The 25,449-nt window shown below is 39.4% G+C and overlaps 1 protein-coding gene across 8 annotated transcripts in view; it reads right to left on the bottom strand.

Moving 5' to 3' along the window:
• The window catches only part of UBR5 (ubiquitin protein ligase E3 component n-recognin 5), a 118,695-nt gene that overhangs the window by 50,772 nt on the left and 42,474 nt on the right, over window positions 1-25,449 (bottom strand). For 6 of the 8 annotated variants that reach the window (XM_037048311.1, XM_037048308.1, XM_037048306.1 and 3 more), the window contains exons 6-20: window positions 23,838-24,027; window positions 23,483-23,642; window positions 22,746-22,895; window positions 20,844-21,055; window positions 12,615-12,731; window positions 12,419-12,529; window positions 11,132-11,286; window positions 10,224-10,341; window positions 6,712-6,896; window positions 4,007-4,116; window positions 3,084-3,196; window positions 1,651-1,794; window positions 1,443-1,554; window positions 1,047-1,201; window positions 568-765 (exon numbers count right to left, since the gene is read on the bottom strand). In XM_037048311.1, coding sequence (XP_036904206.1) covers window positions 568-765; window positions 1,047-1,201; window positions 1,443-1,554; window positions 1,651-1,794; window positions 3,084-3,196; window positions 4,007-4,116; window positions 6,712-6,896; window positions 10,224-10,341; window positions 11,132-11,286; window positions 12,419-12,529; window positions 12,615-12,731; window positions 20,844-21,055; window positions 22,746-22,895; window positions 23,483-23,642; window positions 23,838-24,027 — 2,230 coding nt within the window. The remainder of the gene's footprint in view (window positions 1-567; window positions 766-1,046; window positions 1,202-1,442; window positions 1,555-1,650; window positions 1,795-3,083; window positions 3,197-4,006; window positions 4,117-6,711; window positions 6,897-10,223; window positions 10,342-11,131; window positions 11,287-12,418; window positions 12,530-12,614; window positions 12,732-20,843; window positions 21,056-22,745; window positions 22,896-23,482; window positions 23,643-23,837; window positions 24,028-25,449) is intronic. The other 2 variants (XM_037048310.1, XM_037048309.1) reach the window with 1 other exon arrangement.

Genomic DNA, 25,449 nt, shown 5'->3' on the forward strand with positions numbered 1-25,449 from the left:
GTTCAAGCTTACTTTGTTTCTCACCTGGATAGGTATAGTAGTTTTTTCAGCTGTCTCTGAACTTCTGTTCTCTGTCCACTGCTAGTCTTCCTTGTGAAAGCCAACTTAAATTCCTTCTCCTAGCTTTCAGGGGAACTCCCACACCCTTAGGTTATTAGCATGTGAGACATCTAGTGCCTTTCTCCAGACTTACCAGTGCCATTCAGGAATATCTGTGAGCCCCACCTTCTGGTTCAATCAAAAGAAGGTACACATTCTCCCATGCCTGGGATAACATGGCCCACCTCCACTGTGTGTCCAGGAGACTCCTATCTAATTATTCAGAGCTCTGTGCAGGGCACTGCCTCCTCAGAGAAGCCTTCTCTACAATCACAGCGTCTGTCCCCGTACTGTGCGTGCCTTCCTCAAACACCTGAATGCCATGTAACCACTGATTCACTCATCTCTCTTGTCCTAACAGACTATTTAGCTCCTGCAGGGAAGGGGCAATGAATGATTGATCTATCAACTGGACTCACCAGTTTTCTTGTGAATTCAAATACCAAGTAGTTTCAGAAGTCACATTACCTCTACAGCCATGATGATTATAGCAGCTTTCTTTTTGATTGTTGAATTGGCAGGAAGATTTATTAAAGAATGAACACCCATTCCAAGGCTACTAATAGGTGGAAGATCAAGCCAATCAGGATCCCTTATTCCTCCCATGCAATCTTTGGCCATTGGGTAGATAGTACCATTTCCATCTCGAAGAATAATAGGAGACTCCTATAAACAGAGAGGCAATAATAAAATTTGCTTACCAATCAAAACTGTATCTCTGACTTTTACAATAGTTACATTTCATTTTTAATTGGTTTTACATATATATAAATACATATACATATATTAGTTAGTAATAATGACCAAAAAAACTAGTATTCAAATGTGCTGAAAATTCTAAATCCCTCAATAGTTAGGTAATAACAATAAGCAAACTAGAACCATTTACTTCACGAAAATGGCAATGTTCTCATATCACTTTTCAAAAGCAAACACCACCTCTGTACCTGTCCAGCAGTGAAAACAGCTACGTTCCTCTCATTCTGACCAAGGAAAGCAATGCTGCTTGTAGGGAAATTATTCTCCTGTTCTGCTTTTCCTGTAGCAAGATCAAAGATACAGTACCGTACCCAATTTCCAGTCTTCAAAACAGCATGCACACCTTCAGAAACATATAAAAATAAATTATTGTATGTCTTTAGTACTCTCTTATAAATACTACCAAATTTTGGCTTCTCTGGCCACATTTGTAAATCAATTCCAAGAGATACATGTTATTGTTACATTACATGCAGGGAACAGAAACTGTCAAATGCTGATCAAACCACTTTAATCTGCCATTTACTGCATGAGTGCTGAAGAGACATGGAGTATGGCAGCTGAAAAACTGAAAGAATCTTTACCTTTAGAATCTACATTCACTGCTAATATTTCTGTTTTCTCAGGTATGCAAAGCTTTTTAGGAGTCCTCTGGAAACAGTCAGGAACTTTCGGTGTTCCACCAGTTTTGACAACCTGAATGACACACAAGGGATTTTGCTCTCAAACTCCGGAACATCCTCAAGGAGTCAGTCCCAAGACCCTCCCGCCAGGTGAGTCCTCTACACCTACCTGTAGCTCATCAATTCTCAGTAACCGACAGTCCTGCAGGAGAGAAGAGGGGTCCGCATCTGAACCAGAGCTGCTCTGACAGTTTGTATTACTGGACGTTCCTGGGAATTTGACAGCAACATAGGCACCATCCACTTTCAGCACCTAGAAACACAGGTAAATACGCGAAGTATTAATAATGTATGGGAAATCAACATGTAAATGGTTTTCATTGAATTAATTTAACATTGAGGAATTTAATTCTTTATGAGTGTTTCTTTAATCATCACCAATTTATTAAATTAACATGAACAGACCCACCAAAACTCTGTTATTGTTATCTATTATCCAAGGCTTATTTTCTAGAGAAAAACTATCCCCCGGAGCCAGTGATTACGGTCTGTGGATGTTTAGCAATCAACTGAAAAAATTAAGTATAATCCATAAAATCCTCACATAATCCCTCTTTAATAGTTTAGAGCCCAGCTATGCAAAAGAAACTTTGCAATGATGGTAATGTTCCATACTCACAAGGTCACTATGATGGCCATTAGCAGGCTGAGAGGGAGCTGATGTGACTGAGGAGCTGGCTTTAATGTTACTTAATTTTACTAAAATTAATTAGTCACATATCACAGCTAGGAGCTACCATACTGGACAACAGAGGTATACAATACAACCAATAACACACAGAAAAACAAGCACAAGACTTGAAACCAGAATACCCGAGTCCCACCTCTGCTACTTACTGCTTTTGATTTGAGCCAGAAGAAATTACCTGTCCAAAAACTACAGTTCCACTTTGACAACCAAGTGTAACAGAATATGAAAAAGATCTTTGTTAAGTGTGTGTACATGTCTACTCTTTCCTTTAAGTACAAATGAAAGACCATCACATTTCAGAAATTAATGAGCAACCAGGAAAACCTTTACTTTGCAGATATTCTACAACTGTAGGTCCATTTTGGTTTTAAGTGTTATGTGGAGAGAAAGGTGAAACAATGACATTCTACCTGACACAGTCTACTAACTTGGTTTCCTAGAAGGTAAGATGTTCTCCACAAAGCAGGGAAGGTCAAAGGTGTCTTAGAGTAATGAGATGTTTAAATGCTATGGAAGATGACCTCCAATAGAACTGTCTCATAGTTCCAAAGAATGGACTATATCAAGAAGTAATGTATCTCCTTGCAGCTTTTTTGCAAATCTAAAATTATTCCAAAATAGCATCAAAAAATAGCAAAAATGTTCCAAGAGGCATAATAATCGCTTGTTCATGTGTCATGCGCAGAGGGGATACCTGCACCAGATTAAAGGATGGGACTTACGGGGATCATGGAGGGTGAGAAACAAAGCAGCTCTGAAGGAGCTGGTGGACACTCCCCAGCCGTAAATCTGGGACAACTAATACCATTACAGTTCTGTTAGAGATGAACACTTAGACGTTCTGAACACACCTTGCCAACAGGAACATTCTTAACATCTTCCACAAAAACGACTTCCCGAAGAGACCACTGCTCTTCATTCACCTTCTCCTCCTCTTTGGGGGCCGGGGTGGACCGCCGTCGCTCTTAGACAACAACAGAAGGGTGAGTGCCGAAAAGAGTGCAAAAAAGGCTTTACAGATTTCATCTAGACACATGAAAACTCACTGTCGAGGGGTACGTATGTAATCGGGATAGCTAACCACAAACCTGGTGGACTGCTGCTTTATACATTGAGGTCTTATGACCAACTTTCCCTTACTGATGAATGAGTTCAGAGTGAAAACTAGCCTCATCTGTTCTACGTCTAAAAAGACTGACACCACTACGAGCAGCTGCAAGGAAGAAGTACCAGACGTACTTTGGACCCCTCAAAATTGGGGCTGAGCAAGGTTAAAAAAAAAGGTTTTTTTAAAACTATCACATAGCTATTAAAGTCTAACTTTCAATGTCAACTGCAGAGCAAGTACACTGTAAAACAAATTTATTTTGAGTAACTTTAAAAACACTCTTGAAGTCTAAGATGCAATAGTAAGTCCAGGTTTATAAATTTTACAAATTCTGAGCAGAACCTGTGATGGCCATTACCAGTTTACAGTAACATTCTCAGCAAAGCTGGGCAGATAGCTAGTTAGTGGCAGTTACTTTCTTCTATGACTGCCAACACATTTTACTTACTGTAAAAAAGTATAGTGCTCAAATACAACAGAAACAGCCAATGCTATATAAATAATACTTTTAAATAAAGCTGTATACACACACAAAAATCAAACCAGTTGAAACACAATTTATATATAAAGGTATTAAAAACGGTAGGGGCTGCCCCAACAGACAGAAACCGACCGCAGCGGTGTGCCCTGATGCTCCGACCGGTGCGCACTGCACAGAAAACTCACTGTACGGCATCGACGCGCTGCTGGCGATGGAGGACGCGTCACTACAGGTGGACGCTGGGGATGGCGGGGGACCCATTTCCGTCTTCACTGGTTCCTGCTTACTTTCCGGCCTGAGGTGAGAAATAAGATTTTCCTCATAAGTAGAAAAACGAAGTATTAGGAGCTTGTCAAATGGTTTATTTTTAAGACTCAATTTTATCCTTATATAAGGGAATGCAGTATTAAACACTTGAACAAAGCGGTTTATTTTTAGGACTCTAGGCACTGAAAAAGACACACAGTGCAGTCTTCACACTTTCCGTCCTGTTTTAAATGGGAAAGACATATACTACATCGAGCTACCAACAACTTGGAATAACACTTCAGATAAGCCTTATCGAGGAGTAACAATGAAAGCTGCGCTCAATTTATCCACACAGCTTCATCATAAGCCTCTTGAGCAAACAAGTTTCACATTTCTGGGAACCCTGCTTGGACACAGCAATGTAACAGGAAAAAACAAAAAGGTAAAGGCAAAGAAATGAAACATCCCGCGAGATCATTGATTCCCTGGAGTTCAGAGGAGGAACCCTACTCACGATGGTTTACCAAACTTTACCCTTGAACCATCTGGTGATGAAGCATCACCCACTATAACTAACATGAGAAATTACAAGATTAACATTAATCCTGTAACCAATCCTAGTCACTCATTAATTATACCTAAGAAAATAACTGCAGCCAACTATACAATATTCTGCAGATGGTAAAAACAAATATTTTTATTCACTTAAGGGCAGACGTCAATTTTTAGTCAGAAATGTATTATTCAGAGATCAGCCTGGTACATACTATAATCAGGGTATTCATCTTAACCTAACCCTCATCTCCTTACCCCCACCTGGAACTTCACCCGAGTTCAGAAACAGTCCGCAGAAAACCCGTATCATTTTCACCAGCATCTTAGCCAGGTGCTTTGGGCAAGCACATGTGAACAGTCAAGCAAATCTCCTGAGGCGCAGAGGCCAAGTGCTCCTGACCAACCATTAGCATGTCTTTAAAGTGAGCGAGTGGTTCAGTGACTTGCAAAGAAGAGTGATTGACAATAATATTCAAAATAGTGGGTAATTGCTGAAAATTATCTTCTTAGCATTTCATTTCACTTAGTTCTTTCACTAAATTAATTAATATCGATGGCAAATTTCAAGGAACATTTTGAACTTCGTAAGTACAGGACTTAAAAGCATATTCTATTGTAATCTCATTTAAACTATTTATGCACATCAAAAATATTTCAACCACTATTTACAAACTTTCATAAAAAATGAAACTGTGTTTTGTTACTTCTATTTTTAGGTTAAAAAAATCAGTGAAGTTAGGGAGAAAGTCCCAAGCACTAAAAACAAAACAAACAAACAAAAAACCCTTCAATTACACACAAATTACAATAGCTTTGGCTTTTTAAAAAAATTTATTTTATTGTTGTTCAATTACAGTTGTCTGCATTTTCCCCTCACCTCTGTCCCCCACCCCAACCAAACCCACCTCCCTTCCTTGCTTCCCCCCTCCCCCTTGGTTTTGTCCATGTGCCCTTTACAGTGGTTCCTGAAAACCCTTCCCCCCATTGTTCCCTCCCCTCTCCCTTCTGGCTATTGTTAGATTGTTCTCAATTTTAATGTCTCTGGTTATATTTTGTTTGCTTTTTTCTTTTGTTGATGTTCCATTTGCTTTTTAAATATTCTTTTTCAAGTTATTTAATGGTGATCCCTGTGTTTCAGAATTTCAATTTCTGTTTTTAAAATTAAGAGGAGCAACAGTAGTAAATTTATAATTATATTTGTTTCAGTACACTAAAAATTTTTTAACTTTAAAAACCTCTATGTATAGTAAAATCCCAATCATTTATTTTAAATGTCTGTATACAGTTAGAAAAAATATACAGCAAAATACTTAAACTTTTATTTCTAGGATGTGATATTATTTTTCCATATTTATATAATGGTCACATTACTTTTATAAGAGTAAGAAAAAAGTTATTTAAAAACATCTATTAAAGTTTTTAGGTTCATGTACCAAACAATCAAACTGTAACACACATATTTTTGAAGATGAGCAGACGTCTCCAACAGGGCAGGTGTTAAGATCTGTGTATCTGCTCCCAAACTGTAAGCCAGTTGCAGAATGTGGGCTATACACAAGGCAGTGCTATTTCTGTTCACGTGTGCCTCCAATCTAAGAGTCTGTAAATCCTTCACAGAACTCACCCCCCCCCCACCCCTCCACTCCCTCCACCCCCTGGCACAATGACCTGTAAAACCCTTCCATTGACCAGGATGCAGACAAGACTAGAAACTAAGAGGATTAGAGACTGGAGAAGGGGGAGAAAGTTGACCTAACACGGGAAGGCTGGACACATTGTTACTGCTCCACAACACCTGCACCCAACAGAACAACAAAACAAAGACAACAGAAGAGAGCCACACAACACGGTCATTCTGGCCATTAAACACCAAAAATAACTGTAACATACAAACATTAACCAAACAGTGACCGGGAAATGTTACCAATTCCCTTTCCAAACTCCTGTAGATCCTAACAAGAACCCATCATTTGAGCACTTTTCTGAGCCCCTACACACCTCTCCGTTGCCCTTGACCACCCCCTTCATATAGAGCACACACTAGAAAGCAGTGGAAGATCAGGATTAGTGAGGGGATGGTACTTACTTAGCTTCAGTAGTTTTGCTAGCTTTGTCCATGCTTTTCAAGCTCTCAGGAGATCTAAGTTGAAATCTACAGCTATCATTCATATTCCAAACCGACTCCATTAAGACACCAACTTTAGGAATCCCAGCACTAATTGAAAACGCAACTGCTCCAGCATGATAAAGAGGGTTATTTCTCAAACACACCTGACAAACAAAAGAAAAATCACCATCAAGATGACAAACTGGAAGTTATTTCAAAAGCATATGAAAATAGAATATATGAAAGTATATTGCTTCCTCCGTTTTCCAAACACAATCCATCGTACACGATCGAGAGGCTGCTAAAGCACTGACTGAAAGATCTCCATTAAGAAAATGCGCTCCCCAAAGCGGCAGGAACAATTTCAGCACATTTGCTGAAAATTAGCTTGAACATTTCAGGCAGCAAATATTCTGACATTCTGTTATAAGGAAACAATAAAAATAGCAGAGAACAAACTAAGATCATTTAAAAAGGGAAACGTGAACAAAACAATTTCACATTTGGTCCATTTCTTGTAATTTGAGTTATTTTCTTCCTTAATTTATGACACTATATAGGTTCTAACACTTCGTATCTACTGATGTTTGTTTCATTCAGAAGACTGCCATTTTCTACAGGCCAGAAGCTTCCCTGGATAATAAAAGGTTTCTCTTAAAAGAGTGCGTAGACATTAGTGTTAGCAGTTAACTGAGTTTAGGAGTAAACAATCTATAAATTCTCACTGGGGAACACCCGGAAACAATCTATAAATTTTCTGGGGAACACCCTGAACCCGACAACCTGCAAGGTGGCACTAACAGCAGCTCCAAGAGAGACATGAGCATTATTTCTGGAAATCTCTCTTGATTTCTGACAGCCCAAAGTTACAAACATTCAGTCGTCCAATAACTAATGATTATGTGGTACTTGACAGGAGCATATATGAAGATCATGGTTTTGATGCTTTATAATTAAATGACACAGAAGATGATGTACATGTGAGAAGTGAGAGAACTGGAAATGCCGGCATAAAGTAGCATTTCTAGCAAAGCATAGCTGCACGTTATTAAGTGCAGTTCTATAACCTCTAATGAATGGTTTTTAGAAGCTGGCTTCTTGAAAATATACGTCCTGCTTTACTGTGACTTAAAGGGAAGTTTCATCCACAAATGAAACTTTTTCAGGAAAGTTTGGCAGGAAAGACTGGCAGGAAGCATAAAACCTGAAGAGGAAGGGCTGTGGCTGAAAGGGAAAGGTGGCAAGACACAGAACAGGTCGCTACCCATCAAGGCCTTCTCGTAAGAAGAAACGCACCTTAAGACAGGGAGGTGTGCATCGAGGGTCTACCACATAACAAGACACGCAGTGAAAAAAAGTTTACCTCAGAGGTATTGTGGGTTCTGTTCCATACCACCATAATAAAGTTACTAACTCAATAAAGCAAGTCACTCAAGTTTTTTTGTTTCCCATGGCATAAAAAAGTTTTTTATACTATATAGTAGTCTATTAAGTGTGCAACAGCATTATGTCTAACATATATATATATACCTTAGTTTAAAAATACTTTACTGCTAAGACGCTGTTACATGAGCCTGTATGAGAAGTGGTGCTGACAGACCCACTTGATGCAGAGTTGCCACAAACCTTCAATTTGTTAAAAAAAAAACAAAAAAAACCCCCTGCAACACAGTATCTGCAAAGCACAATAAAACAAGATATGCCTATACATTTCTCTCAACAATTATGATTTGAGAGTGCAGATGTAGCTGAAAACCTGAAATGATCAACAATTCTTTTTGATGTTACACATGAATACTCTCCTTATTCTGTGGTTGTGACTATCTTAAACTTCCATTTTCTGCATCTTCAAAACAAAACCTCAGTTCTACACTAACTACTTTAATACGCTGTTATCATTCAGCAATTCAGTGCCAAGCTAAATTAGTTTTTCTTTGATACATCTTTAAAGCATTTGTTCTGCCCTCCCTGTCTACAGTAATGTCGTCCTGTGTGGTAGTAAGGCAATTACTAAGATGTCCTCTGTTATGTGAGTCCAGTGAGCACGGAACTTGGAGAACATCACAAGGCAGCAATTGAACTAAACAGGAAAAGGGGCAATCCAAGAAAGGAGAGATCTGGCCACAGCAACGGACATAAATAATGGAGACTGAACAATAATATTCAAAATAGTGGGTAGTTGCTGAAAATTTCCTAGTTGGAAGGCCAACAAAGGAGTCACAACAAGACAACCAGCCCTAAGTAGGACAAAAAATAGCCACAAACAAAAAGATCAGCTCCATCTGAACTGGGTTTTAAAGAAAAGTAACAGCTAACATCGTGACAACTTTTTAAGACACAGAGAATACTGCACAAGTAATACCACTTTGTAGTGAAGAGAAAAAAATGAGTTGAAAGAATATGCTAGATGAGAAAATTTGCACCACATTATGTAATCAAAACCACATCTGTCTGAGTGTTAGGGATTCAAAGTCGGCAAGCATGCAGTGCAGCAGTGGCTTAAATAAATATAAATGTCTGGTTGGACCCTGCAGACAAACTTCTGTGAGTCTAATGAATCAGATGTGTGACACGAGCCCTCAAATCTCGGTCTCAGAACCCACTCTCCCGGTTAAATATGACTGAGAACCTAAAAACCTTTTGTTTACGTGGGTCATATGTAGTTGGTTTATAATATATTAGTAATTAAAACTCGGAATTTTTAAAATATTCATTTAACAGTATCAAACTCCCCATTAATAATACAATTTTATGATAAATAATTGTATTTTTTAAAAATCAGCAAGAAAAGTGGCACTGTCTGCATTTTTGCAAATCTCTTAATGTCTGACTTAATAGAAGACAGCTGGATTCCCACGCCTGCTTCTGCTTTCAATGTGTTGTGATGTTACTTTGAGTCAAGTATATAAAGACAATTGAGACTCACACATAGGTAATTGGAGAAAGATGGACTCTGCAGATTCCTGGAAAGGGTGGAAAGCCAGCTGGGTATTAGAAAAATCACCTTCCATAAGATCCCTATAGGAGCCTAAATCATCTGAGTCAACATGCAAAAATTGGTAGAAACACAGGTAATCTGACAAAGCCTCCAGCATCGGGCTGATCACATGCCCAGAGAGCAGCATGGAGTAACTGACTTGGAATCACCAGGAATGTGTGTTAAACACAACGCAGTCCAGGCACTACCACCAGACAAACTGAAGGAACGTGTCAGGTCAGAGGCTCCAGGCTCTGCATATAAGACCAAGCGCTTCCTAGAACCAGACAAGGCCGGGAACCCTGCCGTGGGAGACCTCCTGACACTGGGCCACACTCCACGTGTTACTCAACTACTGAATAGAGCGATGTGCCACCTACGTGTGACTAGAACCTGGTCCTTTAAATGGCATCCATTTGTACAACTGCTTATGTGGAAGTTACTAACAGGGGAAGAACATGATCTTGAAGAGAAAGGACATCCCCTGAGGACAGGCTGGATTCTAATCACTCACCTGGGTTCCGACAGTAATATTCGGCATCGAAGAAATACCAGCACTAGATTTGGGCTTTTTATTTTTCGCTCTAGCTTTTTCTAACATTTTTTTCCTTTGACTAAAAGGGACTACACCCCTGAAAAGAAAAAGCAGAAATTGGTCAAATAAGCAGCAAACAAGCCCATTAAACAGATATGAAAGTACACACATCACTCAGGCATTTCTGGTGCATTCCTTCCCCAATACTTTTGCTTCAGAACATTAAGATGTTCAACTTATACTGAATTACAACTTGATCAGAGGCTTAATACACAATTGAATCCATTTTTACTAAACATTTAGAAATAAAATTTACAAAAAATTTTATCAGTTGGGTATTTTATCCATATAGGTATATTCATTAACAGATTTCCCAATGTATTATTTGTGTCAATGCAAATTTACTGATGCCTTAAAACACAACAGAGAATACATTTAAAGTTTCTTTCTAATAGTACGGCATAGAATATTCATAAAATGAAATACTTTAATAACCCTTAAAATGACATTTTAAGTAGTACTGTTGAATGAAAAAGTACCATTTAACTTATGCTTTCAATTATATAAAAGCAAATTACACATTTATGTATAGGAAAAACAATAAAACACCTCCAAATGTTAACAGTAGTTATGTCTCTGAGGATGTAGGATTATAGGTGATTTTTGTTTCCACTTTATGTTTTTATAAAATTTCATAATTTTAGTCAGGAAGTATACATTACTTTTATAGGGTTTTCTTTTAATGTATTTTTAAATGTTACTTTATTCCAAAGTGAAATTTCCCTCCCTATACCGCATTATCTTTGGCCGACCTTCTCTCGACCTTCCTACTCAAAGCACCTACTTATGCACACACAGCATCCACTGAGCCGCCTTGTGATACTCACCACCAATATAAACTGTTTTCTAGCTGGGCACAGGTATAAAGCGCACAGCAATGTAAAGAAACTATCCGTTCACCTTGAAGTTCTGAGTAAGTCTGTGCCGTGTGCTCTAATTTAGAAGCCACAGAACTTAAGGTTTCATCCACCCATGTGGCAACCTAAACAATAAAATATTAAAGATTTAAAGAAAAACATGTCATCTTTGCAAAAGAATCATGGTCAAAACTCAATACTCTATGGACTAGAATTCTAAAATGTTTTGAGCTGAATGCTAAAAAAAATTAAAAACCACCAATAATAACAATAAGTAATCCAGAAAGGGTTTTTAATAAGACTAGAAAGTAAGTTACTTTCTTCACACAAATGAATCAAGATAGCAGTTACTGAACTATCTGAAGCCATATAAGGCATTAATCAAAAGTAAATATTTGCTCCAAGTTTTTAAAAAGAATTTGATTCTTTTAAAGCCAAACTATTAATCTGAGGTATAATACTCATATTTTCTCAATCATAATACAATCTCAAATTACAGTGTTTTTCGTATTTCTTTTGTCAGCATTTACCTTGAATATTTTTTCCCATCCCTTAAAGTAGAAAGCTACCTCTAGAGTCATAACAAATAGCTAAACAAGCAACAAAAAGATTTCACATTAGATTACAAGTACTTTTTCTCTTGTGTTTATTGTTGACAGGATTGCAAAGGTCCTCATACTCTCCCTTTGTAAAATTTTTCTTTTTTAAGATTTTTATTTATCTATCTTAGAGGGGAAGGGAAGGAGAGAGAGAGAGAGAGAGAGAGAGAGATAGATAGATAGATAGATAGATAGATAGCAATGTATGGTTGCCTCTCGTGCGTCCCTTGCTGGGAACCGGGAACTGGCCTGCAACCCAGGCATGTGCCCTGACTGGGAATCGAACTGCGATCGTGTGGTTCGCAGGCCCGTGCTCAATCCACTGAGCTACACCAGCCAGGGCTACCTTTGTAAAATTTGTTATTTATTAATTTTATTTCTTTTGAGAGAGAGACAGATTGAGATTTGTTGTTCCACTTAGTCATGCACTGATTGGCTGATTCTTTTATGGGCCCCGATTGGGATCAACCCCATAACCTTAGCATATCAAGGTAACACTGAGCTACATAGCCAGGGCCTACACTGGGCCTTTACTAAAAGAGATACTTTGTATTTGTGGATCTAGTAAGAAAGACAGAAAATGAAAAGATGGAAAAGGGTAAAGAAAATCAAGAATTTAAGCATGAAGCGTTCATCAATCAATGAAAGTGTAGCATACCTTGTTATTTTCTGTAGCTACAGTTGCTCTTATGCTATTTGCAGACAGGAGGACTATCTTTTCATTGGTTAGCCCCAAAAACGTTGCTCGTGGATGATGTAATGAAGGATTCTTTGAAGGCATAAGAAAAATGATCATCGTTTTGTATGTTGATATGCAGACCCTACTCAATGCAAGATTTAACACCATAAAATACCTGTGCATTCCTGAAAGGCTCAGATTCACTCCACTTCCACTGATAGAGTTCTCCTTTACTGCTAACAGCCAAAAGCTCAGAATACAGAGCTCCAATACAGATGAATTTTGTCCCATCCTACAAAGTAAAAATAATATGATATAAATGTAACAGTTGCCAAACCCAATGGTTTGGATACAATCACCACATAACCCGTGGATTAATTATGTGAACACATAAACCACAGCTATGTGAAGTCTGTATTTCAGCAGGGCCTGCAAGGCCCTCCACAACGTGGCCCAGCCCCTCGCTCACATCACAACTGGCCTTCATCCTGCTCCTGGATCGGTCCACCAGGATCCTACCAGGCCCTTGTTCTTTTGACTTGTTTCTCTGTGATCACTCCCTCTCTTCAATCAAGTCTGCTCGAATGCGACCTGCTCTGGCCACACTGTCTATAAAACCACCACTCGTGTGTTTTATCTCTTTACTCTGCTTTCCTTTTAGCTCACAGCATTTCACACCTTGACACATCGTATTAACTTCTTTACAATCTGTCTCACTGGAACATACGCTTTGTCCTGTTCACCCCAGTGCTTAGGGCGGTGCACACATGAGGTGAAGCGGGGAAAGTCCAATGCCAAAACGGAAGATGCCTGCCCTGCAGGCTCTTCCAAGCTGCTAAAACAAACGTGTATGTTGGTTTTTAAGGGAAAAGTTTGTTTAGTTTTAAGGCAATGCACATGCAATACGTTCTAATGCAACTAAATTATACAAGGCTTGGACAATAAAAGTAAAATAAACAATTATCAATGACAAATTTTTAATGATAATCAGAGCCATGAGGATACCCAGAAATCGCACCACAAAACTTGACAGCAACAGATTTTAGCTTATACTTTTTGCCAAGGTCTACACAGCTGTCTCTTTGGGATTCTGCCTCCAGGGTATGCTAAACTAACGGTGTCTTTACGGTTTTCTGTCAGATTGCAATCCTATTTGGTCAGAGGGGTTAGAGCACTCCGCTAAAGCCTGTTGAGGTCTGCCAAGTTCTTCAATGTAGTAATAACAGGTTATTCCTCACAGTTGTGCAAAAAGTAATTTTAAAATCCATTTTATTAGTACTGGTCAGACCCATAACCAAGTCATCATGGGAAAGAGACCAAACATGAAATTCTGTAAGTAAGAGACTCCTCCCTCCCCATCCCCATGGGTATGTGAAAATCCCTGCCTACTTTCTCCACGGCTGCTTCATCAAATCTTAACATTTCCTTCAACACTTCCTTCTCAAGCTCTTTGAAAGAAAGATGGAACCAGACAAAGTAAGCCCCAAACCTGGACCCAACACTTATTAAGTATGTGACTTCAGGTACCTTATGTAATTTCTCTGAACCCTTTTTTCACCTCTAAAATGGGTACAATAATCGCACTATGGAGATGGGGAGAGTAAAAAACAAATAACGGAATGTGTAAAGTAAAGCCCAGAGCCCAGCACAAGCAGGGATCCATCCAAGCCCACCATCATCACTCTGCTCCCCAGACTTTATCTCCTATTCACCCGGAAAGCACAGCTTCATGGATATTCCCACTTCCACATTTATTTAATAAAAGAACACTCCATCTCAGAGACTGAAGTGTCCTTCTCTCCTATTTAAAGATACTAGACACAACCCTCTCTTGCAATTCCAACAACCATCCAAGCTGATCTCTCCTTCAACCCTGCCCACAGCACAGAGAATTAGCACTCGGCCTGCCTCACCTTACCAGCTCTCCTCAGCAACTCCAGCTGTTCTTACAACAGCCCTCTCAATGCCCCATGCACTTAGTCAATCCACCTTCTCCTTCCACTACTGCGTCCTGTCCACCATCAGTTCTGAGATTTCTTTCTCTCCCTTGTTTACACGTCAGATCTTCCTGTTTTCTCCATCGCCTCTGCCCCACCATGCATTTCATTCCCTGTCCCAGATTCTGTCCTTGTTGCTTTATTCAAATTATCTTTCACTCTCGGCCTAAGTGACTACCCACTAGGGCACCATGCTTTTAAACACATAAATCTCCTCTCTCCAGGCTAATCTTCAAGAGCTCTGGATGTCTCAAAGTGCTGGAACATTGCCAAAACAAATGCATCATCTCTTCGCAGCTGCTTGACTTCTGGAGTCCCGCCTAAATGAATGCCATCCACCACCTACTCTGTGTCAGACAGACACAGGGGGACCTGGGCACTCTCCTCAACTCCTCCCTCTCAACTACCGAGTGACCAGTGGACCGGTGGGTGCACTGGTCACCCCTTCCTCTGCCCCCACTTTGGTGGAGAGCCTCACAATTCCTTTCTGTTACAGTTCTACCAGTCTCTTAACTGACTCTAGATTTGTCCTATTCCTGTCTTTCTCCCTCAATGCCAATAATGTCCATTTCCTTGAAAACCTAACCAGACCCCACCAATCTTATTCCATTACTTCTCTGAGAACCCCCCTAACTTCCTGGTGAGTGTAGAACCACATCTGAACTCCTTGGCAAGTTGTCTAGGGCCTTTTGCAGTCTTGCTCCATCTGCTCTTCTCCTACTGCCCCCCACACGGCTGCAGTTCTGAATCCTCATCGTTCCCCAAAGACATGGCAACCTTTCAGGACTCTAGGCCCATGCTTGATATGTTCGGAATGCCTCTGTATCTTGGTCAACACCTACTTAACCTTAAAAATGCTGCTTCAATGTCATCTGACCTGTGTGAGTCACTGTCAAATCTCTCAGGTGGTGTCAGGCCCCACTCTGATCCACTGAGCCCCGGATTCTCACCTTCAGTCCTTACCACGATCGCACTGTAAACACATCATAGGGTATGTGAATGCCTGTCTCCCCCACTGAGTCTCCTGCAGGAGGGTCCACCCCACATTCACCTCTACATTCCCAAAGGCCAGCTCACCACACGGCACACAGAAGGAGCACACTAGTAACTGAATGAACAGATGAATCTAAATTCCAACTTCTTCAAGTGAATGCCTTGACAGACCCTGTGATCTTGAACCAGCCATCCCTATGGCAAAAACAGGGTACACAGGGCCCTCTCAAAACCGACCTCCCTCACTCCTTCAAGGGGAGGCTAATGTTCCCCAGAATAAGAAGTCCTGGATGAGCCCAGCGAAATCCTACTACTGTAGAGACCACTGTGGGCAGATGGCACAACCACCCAGCAGAGGAGGACAACGGAAAAATCACCTACTGTTTCTCGCCTGCTTTAGATTTGTATGTAGCGAAAGACAAAACCATCAAATACACACAAAGAAACAGTATTTTTAGCTCACTCATTTTACAATGTCATAGAAAACAATGCTTTTATTGTTTTAATGAAAGACTAATAGCTGCTTCTGAAGAAGTTGGGGGCCTGCCTCGGCCCAACTGGAAAAGCGAACAGGCACTGTTTCCTTAAAGATCGGTAGTTCTGCTCTATTTAACAAAAAGCAAGTCAATAGAGGGTGAATCTAATTAGTAAATTTGCAACTGTCAAAGTAACAACAAACGGATCGTCAATCAACTCAGAAAATTCTTCCCCAAGGGGAGAGGGAAACTTAAAAACACATTAGAAATTAGCTCACAGGCAAACCTTAAAAGACAGGCGGCAGTGGGCCCAGCACCACGAGCTCCTGCCGCCCACACCATCGAGGCGCAGTAATTTGTATTTTGAAAAGGTCAGTATTTCTATTCCTAAATTGTTCCCCCAAAACTTGGTTTTCATCTATTTTCCCATTATCAGCAAACACCAGTTTTCCTCCCATGAGGCAGCTGCTCCAACGATGACGCGCTCTGCACTATGGGTGAAATGGGTGCAGCACAGCACAGGCTGCACTGCAGTCTATCAACTGGGCTTATTCACACGTAGTCGCCCTCACCTATCTACTCTGCCACATTATGCATATGTCTGCCTTCTTTTCCTTTTTATGACCATTTCTGGTCTTGCTCTTACTTCACTGTTAAATTATATCTGTGACATACCTGGCTAACTTAGCAGATCTTCCTGGAAACGTCTCAGTCAATTAAAATCAAGAACAACAAAGACCTCTCCCACCCAGTTTCCACCGCCACAACCCCGCAGGGGAAGCAACATGGCCAACGGTCTGATCAACTGCTTCCAACGAGGAGGCTGCTCCAGCAGCTTAAGAAAGAGGCCAACAGCTTAAGCATGGGCTACTTCCTCCCACATCATTCAAAGACACTGAGAATAACACACAACTCTGTTAATTCAAAAGGCTGGGAGGATTAAGTTTTCTTATTATCCCTAAGCAATATATGACAATAGACCCAGAATAGCAAGGCATACGGCTCTAAGTTAACAGCACTGACTTGCTGAATCAGTTGTGTTTCTTCCTTACCCACCATACAACTCTGAGAAGCCGGCTCTGCTGAGAGCTTTCTTAAAGAACGCATGCACCCATCCCGTGGGTGGAAAGGCTTTGGGACACGGCTCAAAGAGCAAGTTTCATGGTCAGCTTCAGCAGGTTTACTTAGCATGAATTTTGGTGCAATTTTTCTTCTTCCTCTACCTTCAACAGTAATTACTCGGCTCTCATATTTGCACTCTGCTTTTAACAGTCTTTGTTACTACTATAACTGCATTCTTCCCCTTTCAAATAAGTCACTTCAGATTCTTGTTGAAAGTATGTTGGTATAAATACATATATAGTTACAATTTACACATTCATAGTTACACATACATAGTTACACATATATAGTTACAATGTACACTCAACAACACAGAACTAGATTTGTAATCTGAGAAAAGTAAATTACAAAAAAAAGACTAAAAAGTGAAAATGGAGTCAATGTTAGATAATCACCTAATTGAAAAACCATCTTCTCATCAAAGTGACTTAATTATCAAAGCTATTTGTGGAAATATAAAGGACAATAAGCAAAGAGAGGGCAGCACAGGAATGGGGGAGGGAGAGAAGTGTTGGGAGGGGACACCATCATAAGAAAGTTGACATTTTTGGTAATACTATTCAGAAAGCAGTGTAAACATGGCTAGTTTATACATCAGGGACTTGGACTACAAGGCATAGATTTAGACACTCCCTCCACTTCTTACTTTGGTGCACACAGGCTGCCTGTTAATGTCTTACTATGCTAAATTGTAACTGTAATTATTTCCATTACTTGCATTCTACTCCAGTCAGAAAAGGGGCATGTTTATACCCTTTCAGCATGTTTATATCTAATTCTCTACTAACAGAGACCCTGGTGCACAAAATACTCCTGCCACAGGAACTACCAGGAATGCCCACACCCACTCCCTGAGATGACCTTCAGAACTTCCTATTCTCTTTGTGGAACCGGACTCTGCAAGAACCTTGCTCTTTACACTTCACATGTACTAATTCGTTTAATCCTCATGACAATCCCGTAAGGTCAAAACCATTATTAGCCTCATCTTACAGACGAAAAAACAAAGGCCCAGGGAGGTTACAGAATGTGACCAAGGCCACACAGCTACAAAGTGGCAGGGTCAGGATATAAAATCCAGCAGTCTGGCTCCAGGGTCCACACTTTACTCAGTAATGCCTTTGTGTGGCCTCCGGCAACTCCCTAAAGCCTCTTGTACCTAATTCTATTACTAAATCTACTTGAAAAGTATTAATACCATTTTTCTGCCTTCCTACAAAATTCTCACCCTAACACTAACACCTAAGCAAATGACCAAAAACACAGCCTGCATTTAATCAAGGCTAATAAAATAATACTGATTTAATTACTCTCACAGTCCTGTCTTCATGGAGCTTTCTTTCAGCATCCCTGTGATAAATTTCAATTACGCTTTTACACTGGTTTTGACATTTAACTCAAAGAATAATTCACGGAAATACTTCAAGTTTAAGGTTATCTCAAATATTTTCAGTTCATGATCATAGCACAAAGCCTCAAAGAGAACACTCCACCATTTAAAAGGTTTGCCAGCCGACACAACAGTGAGACTTCGAGGAAGTGGCTGTTCCTCTACACGGGAGGTGGGAAAGTCAGTACTAATCCAGAGAACACACCCATGGAACTGCACCCTAACCAAAAGGAAGAATGAAGAAAGCTATGGGTACCAACCAAGCTTACAGCCTAAAAATACTGAATGAGGTCATTTCTGATATTAAGCTGGGATGCATATTTTTAGACTACTCCCCAGAGGACATGCTGACATTGCCCTGACCCTCCGCCTACCTCTCCATCCCCGGGGAGCCTTCCCCCAAACCTCCTACTCCTCAGGAATCACTGTCCCTATTTGGGAGGACCAATATGGTCCCGCATACTGCCTGCTTCTCCATGTGGTATTTATCCTATTCTCTTGCACAACAGTTCTGCGTGTTGTCCAAAAGTTACCTGAAGGCAAGTCCTTTTCACCCTTGAATAAACTAGACTCTCTTTCTGAATGTAGCATTCAGCCCTGCAAACAAGCAGCCACTGGTATTTGTTAATGTGCAATAGTTTAATTAGGCTTAGGCTGTTTTCCTGAATTGAAATTTTTAATGTCTAAATTTCAATCATAAATAAAAAGTCCTGTTCCAATGATAATATTTTAAATTAGGTGTTTAATAGGAAAAGAATGTCCAGCCAGGATATCTAGTTTCACAAACTGCTATTCCTCCTGAGTCAATGTCTAAACAAACCAAGGAAATATACCAAAGTAAGGTCTGTGTAGTGTCCAGATTTCATGATGTACTTAGTAACTACCTCTGAACACAAGAGACCTAATTAAACACATGCCTCTTGGGTAAGGGCAAATATACTGGCTAAATCTACCAGTGGGTACAGTAGGCAGGGAAAAGCTTGGTAAACTTGCACTATTCAAAATCCCTTGATTAACTGAAAATAATAAATGATGAAGAGGCCTGGACTAACATATAAGCAAAGGCACTACTAAAATAATACTCACGAGTCTTCTGTGGCTGTCTGACAACATGCAGACGCAGCCCTGATACGGCCCAGGCGAGGAAAGAGGAAACACAGAACAGTGAACTAACAAACAGAAGCTCAGTGGGTTAAACCCCCTTCTGCCACTTGGAATGAAGGTAGAACTTTAGAAATTTCTAGTTTTATGGAAATAAGTAAAAGAATTCAAGTCAAAAAAAAAGAATTCAAGTCAGGGAAAGTCTGTCAGCTGCCAAAGAAACCAGAACAACCTTTTGCTTACAAAGAGACTGATTAAAATTCATGTTCCTTCTTGCATTCAAGTTTTCTACATGAGCTGAATGTAGAGGAAAATAAATGAACTATGTCAAGGTTCACAATAACTATGACAAAATAAATTCAGAAAGTTAGATAATATTTTCCTTTTGTATTCCAAATTCAAATTCAATTTCAAAGAAAAAAATTCCTTGTCAGAATCTCCTTATCTGCTAGAGATTAACCTAAAAGTTCTTTTACTTCACTTCTACTTATGAAAATTTCCTACCCAACTGATTCTGGAAATATGAAAGGAGCGCCACAAAAGAGGGGGAAAGCATGGCTTCCCGTAGGGCCCTCTGAAGATGCGTTACCCATCACTTGGTACGATGAAACCTACACACCATCAATAGGATGCATCAGCCCCGTTTCACTTGGGGCTGTGATGGACTCTTAAAGATTCACATCATCTTTAACATCCTGGATGTTCTCTAGAGGCCAGTCATTGGACGTCTTCTCAGGACGCAGAGCAGAACTCCTCCAGTCCATTCCTGTTCAGCCCGCTTTGTCTCCCACAGCATTTAGAACAAAGAGCCTGTCGGAATTCACTGCCATCAAAAGGGACAGCTAACTAATCAAAGAAACACAGACCCCTAATCTTGCCCTGACACACACGCTTGTATCTAAATGACCACAAATGTGCCCTGAAGAAACTCGGGTCCACATGACATTACAAAATGAATCACACCAGAGGCTCACCATCAATTACTGGTGTAATTAGCACCACCAGTAAAGAAGTCTTAAAATATAATGCTAATGTATTTATCTGAACTACCATTCCGATTTCTCTAATTTATTTCATCAGGTGGGAAAAAACGGCACCAATGAAACATCTCACTAATAGGATGCATGTAGTGCCAAATAAAAATGCTCTGTCTATATTTTAACTACAAAAATGTATAGCTATGTGTGTATGTGTGCGTGTGTTTTATTAACAGTAGTATAAAAATTTGAAATAAAACAGAAGCCTTGAAGGGTGTAGGGATGTGGAGGGTTGTTGCCAGGATCTATTTAAAATGGAAAGGATGGGTTTTTTTTTTTCCCAAATACCTTATCAGGCCACCACTGCAAATCTTCTCCTAGAGATACCGGACTTTGAACAGGCGTATTCTTCTTGTCCAAGTTCGGCTCTCCTTCCTTGCTGGTAGAGCCCCTTTCATTATCAAATGAGGCTCCATCAAGCCACCTTCGTTCACGTAAACGTAAAACGGACTCACGTTCACGCAACAGCTCAGAGTCTCTCTCTAAGGGGAGAAGGAGAACTGGTATGCAATTGGGTCACACCAGTGGGATAAAAGTAAGCCACTCTCTAGTAAAGACCCTTCAGGAGGCAACGAACAGCAGTTTATCTACTCACAAAATTCCACGTATATGTACTTCTAATAAGCCTGACATGCAACATTCAAAACATTAACTCTTTCAAGTGAATGTACAAACATCATAAACTAGTATTTTTAAGAACTATGTAGAGACAGACTTTTCTGAATTTCAACTTCATGTTTTTAGAGAATTACTTTATTTTATACTGGGCTTTGAATTTTTTAAATGGAGTTTAAAATTTCTGGCTTTTGTTAAAAATGCTTATTACCACAAGTTTTTATTTATCTTTTAGAAAATGTACAGAAATTAGAATTTCAACATTGGATATATATGTAAACCAATAGTATCTGTTAAAATGTCATCTATTATTTAAAAAAAACCTGCACATACAGGAAAAAAGTCGAAATGGTTAAATCCATTAACATTAAAACTTTTGATAATCCAAGCCTACATTTACAGCAATTTTATAGGCTGGATTTTTATGCATAAGTCTTACTTAAAATTTTTTGAGAAACGAGACCCGACTTTTTTTTTTTAATCTTTATAGAAAGATTTCCTTACAAAATTGCTTGCCCTGGCAACTGACTATGAATTCTATACAGGTTTCTGCAGTTCACTCACGCATTACTTTTCTAAATAGTTAATCAAAATAAACTTTCCAAGATTTTGATAAGGAGGATTAAAAACAATATTAAGTTGAACCATGTGAAACTGCCATTAATGCAGGTCAAAAACTAGCAAATAACAGCAATTTTATATGGCTCAAACTAAAGAAATGCCCACTACACAGAATGACCTAAGAAAAAGCAAAAGGGAAAAATTTAGGAGGAGTTATTTATGTTAGATATTGAATATTTGAAAATGCAACATCTGATGCATTGAAGGCACTTGTTCTAAAAAATTTAAAGTTATTACATAATAGGTATGTTAAAAGATCATAGGTTTGTTGTTTTAAAACTGTTTTTAAGTACCAGATATTTGCAACAAGCTCTTAATATAAATATGGCATCTTTTTTCAGTTTACTAATGATCAGTAAATAATATAGCTGATTGTTATTGAATCAAGTAGTTTAACATTCTGGAAAGTATTGCCTTAACAAAATTAAAATGCAAACTTAATCTGTATACCAACACAGATATAGAAAGTCTTATATAATTTCAAAATCTCCTTTCTATCCTTTCCTATATCCTCTAAAATAGCATTTTAATAAGCTAAACATTTCTATATATTTATTATTGGCCAATCCCATTCAAGAAGTCTTTTTCCATTTAACCAGGATTTAAAATTAATAATCACTTTATTTTAATCAAATTAACTAAAGAGACTTGTTTTCCGAATGCTGCATGTCACTATAATGTAGAATTCTGCTTTTAGTTCAGAATCCATAATACTTTTAAAAAATATAGTTAGGTAACTTGATGAGTATTCCACACAATATAGATAAGATCATCTCTAAAGTATTGTGGCTGTTCAAAAATCAAAAATAACTAGTTTTAATGCCAAAGCATCCAAAAACACTACTAATTAATGACTTTATCTACAGTAATGTTAAAAGTTCAAATACAGTAAATTTTACCACTCTCTCTCCACACAGCCAGCCAATGATCACAAAGAAGCAATTGCAAAATTACCTCGAGATGAGCCTAGCCTGGAAAGTGACGAGCGACGAAATGAGGGGTAACCGAAATAGCTAATGTCCTCAGAAAACATGGCATCTGCATCAATGATGACACTTGGGTGGGCAGAGTGGATGTCGGCGTCAAGAAGAGACATGAGATCCTCTACAAAACAGAAACAAGTAAAAATGAAGCAGACACAGAGACATCTGCAGACCACCGGAAGATCTCTGCAAGTCAAAACAGATTAAAACCCAGAACTGACCCGCACAGCCTAAGGAAAAAAAGCAGTAACTACCTAGGAAACAGAGTGAACATTCTTAACAAATATTTTAAGGAGCATCAAATGCATGTCTGTTGCTTATGCTACCTATTAAAAAGTTACAAGAAAATAAGATCTCTATTTAAGATAATTGTGACATCAGAGATATTGCAGTCTAAATTTAAATGTGATTAAGACATATTCAGTAATAAAGGCACCAAAGAACAAAATTCTAGAGTCATCTGTCAGCCAGCAATAAAGCCACACGGGCATCCATTTCTTCACTGGGACAAAACATGAGTCCACTGAGCAACGCCATGTCCCCATTTTCCCTTAAAAAGAATTTTGTAATCAAAAACCACTACAGTGAGAAGTACCTGCCACCTTGGAAATTAAAGTCAGACTATTCACTGCACTTTAGAATTCCACCCCCAGTTTAAAAGACTCTCGCCCTCCAGAGACGAGAAAACCATGCTGGCAATCCACAAACCTCCAGGCAAGTAAGATTCACTGGCGGTGTCATCCCCGTCATCTCCATCTTCATCATCCCGGCTAAGCAAGTTATTTACAGCAAGGTTTACATCGAGGTTTGTTCGCTGAAGTTCCCGAATAATGACGCTTCTGGATTTCCCTTGTAAAACGACTTGGGCCTAAAATAAAAAAATCCAAGAGAGTGCTATGCCAATTCTCTTTTGATTAAATTCTTTCTCAAAACCATCTTCCTAGGATTAACATAGGAAAGCAGTGATAATGAGCCCTGATTACAGCCCATTATAATAACATTCAATTCAGATACACCTCATCCTGTCCTGTGCCTTAGGTTCGGTGCTCTCCAAGGTCCGTACCTGCGAAATCAGCTCCTCTGGGATGACGGATGCTGGGATAACCGGCTGGGGCTGACTGCCCAAAAGCCCGGACCCTCGGTCCCGTCCTGTCCGAATCACTCGAGTCTGTCGACGGGAATCTCGGGCTCCAGCTGAAGACCTACCGGAGGACCCTCCTCCGCTCCCACCTACTCCAGAACTCCAGCGACTTCTAAATATTGGAGAATTTATAGAATTATCATTTTATACAATCATTCTGAAAAGATCACTTCAGATCTTATTTTCATTCTCTTAAGCTAAGATAAAGCTATTTGTCTAATTGATAGTGGAACTGGGCTTTATACACTTCTAATTTTTTAAATGTTTATGTATAAAATCACTTTTTAGAAGGATAAATATCATACTTTTGTACCTTTTAAAATATTTTTTAAAAACATACACAGACTGCCCTAGCTGGGTGGCTCAGTTGGTTGGCTCAGTTGGCTGAAGCGTCACCCCACACACCAAAAGGCTGTGAGTTTGATCCCTGCTCAGGGCACATACATGAGATGCAGGTTCAATCTTCAGTTATGGTGCACAGGGGAGGCAACCAATTGATGTTTCTCCCCCACCGCCCTATCCCCTCCCCTTTCCCTCTTTCTCTATCTCTAAAATCAATGAGCATATTCTCGGGTGAGGATTTATAAAACAGTAACTAAAATTTTAAAAAGATCCACATACCAAGTGTTTCTACTGGCAAGTCTAAAATAAAATGAGTTACACTGCACATCTCACCTCTGCCTAAAAGACCTACCAGACGTTAACTACCAACACTGTTACTCAAAAAGTAAAAATTCAGAGTTCAGAACTCGAAGTGCTTTACATGGAATAAAATATTCATTTGCAAAGGTAATATACTGTTCACTAATATTCAGTGCTATTAACCAACTTGACCAAGGGTAACCTATTCCTTAAAATATTTGTTAATTTTTTTAATTTTTATTCATTGATTTTATAGAGAGAACAACAGGGGGAGTGGGGAAATAGACGAGGAGAGAGGGATGGTGAGAGAGGGGGAAACATGGATTTTTGGTTCCATTTATTTATGCATTCATTGGTTGATTCTCATATGTGCCCTGACTGGGCACCCAACGGTAACCTTGGAGTACTGGAACAACACTCCAAGCAACTGAACTACCCAGCCAGGGCCTGGGCCCTAATTTTTTCTTTTCTTTTCTTTTTTTTTTTTTAATTAGTGACTTTTTCTTGTTTAAAGTATTTCTTGAAGATATTATTAGAGAGACAGTAAGGAAGGGAGAAAGAGAGGGAGAGAAACATCAATGTGTGGGTGCCTCTTACGCACTCCCTGCTGGGGACCTGGTCTGCAACCCAGGCATGTGCCCTGGCTGGGAATCAAACCAGAGACCTTTTGATTCACAGGCAGGCAGTCAATCCACTGAGCCACACCAGCCAGGGCTAATTTTTTCTTAAGTATGAGAAAACAACTTAGGAAGGGTATGACACCTTCACTTATCGCCCCAAACAAGAGAATTAAGTATCTTCGTTCAAATTAAGTAAGCTAGATAACCATAAACAATGGCTTTTCTGCATTCATTCAGATCTTATGAAAATGGCCACCAAAAAAATCACATTA

The sequence above is a fragment of the Sturnira hondurensis genome, unplaced genomic scaffold (assembly GCF_014824575.4).
Source record: "Sturnira hondurensis isolate 20B ecotype Veracruz unplaced genomic scaffold, ASM1482457v3 Scaffold0006413, whole genome shotgun sequence".
Lineage (NCBI taxonomy): Eukaryota > Metazoa > Chordata > Mammalia > Chiroptera > Phyllostomidae > Sturnira > Sturnira hondurensis.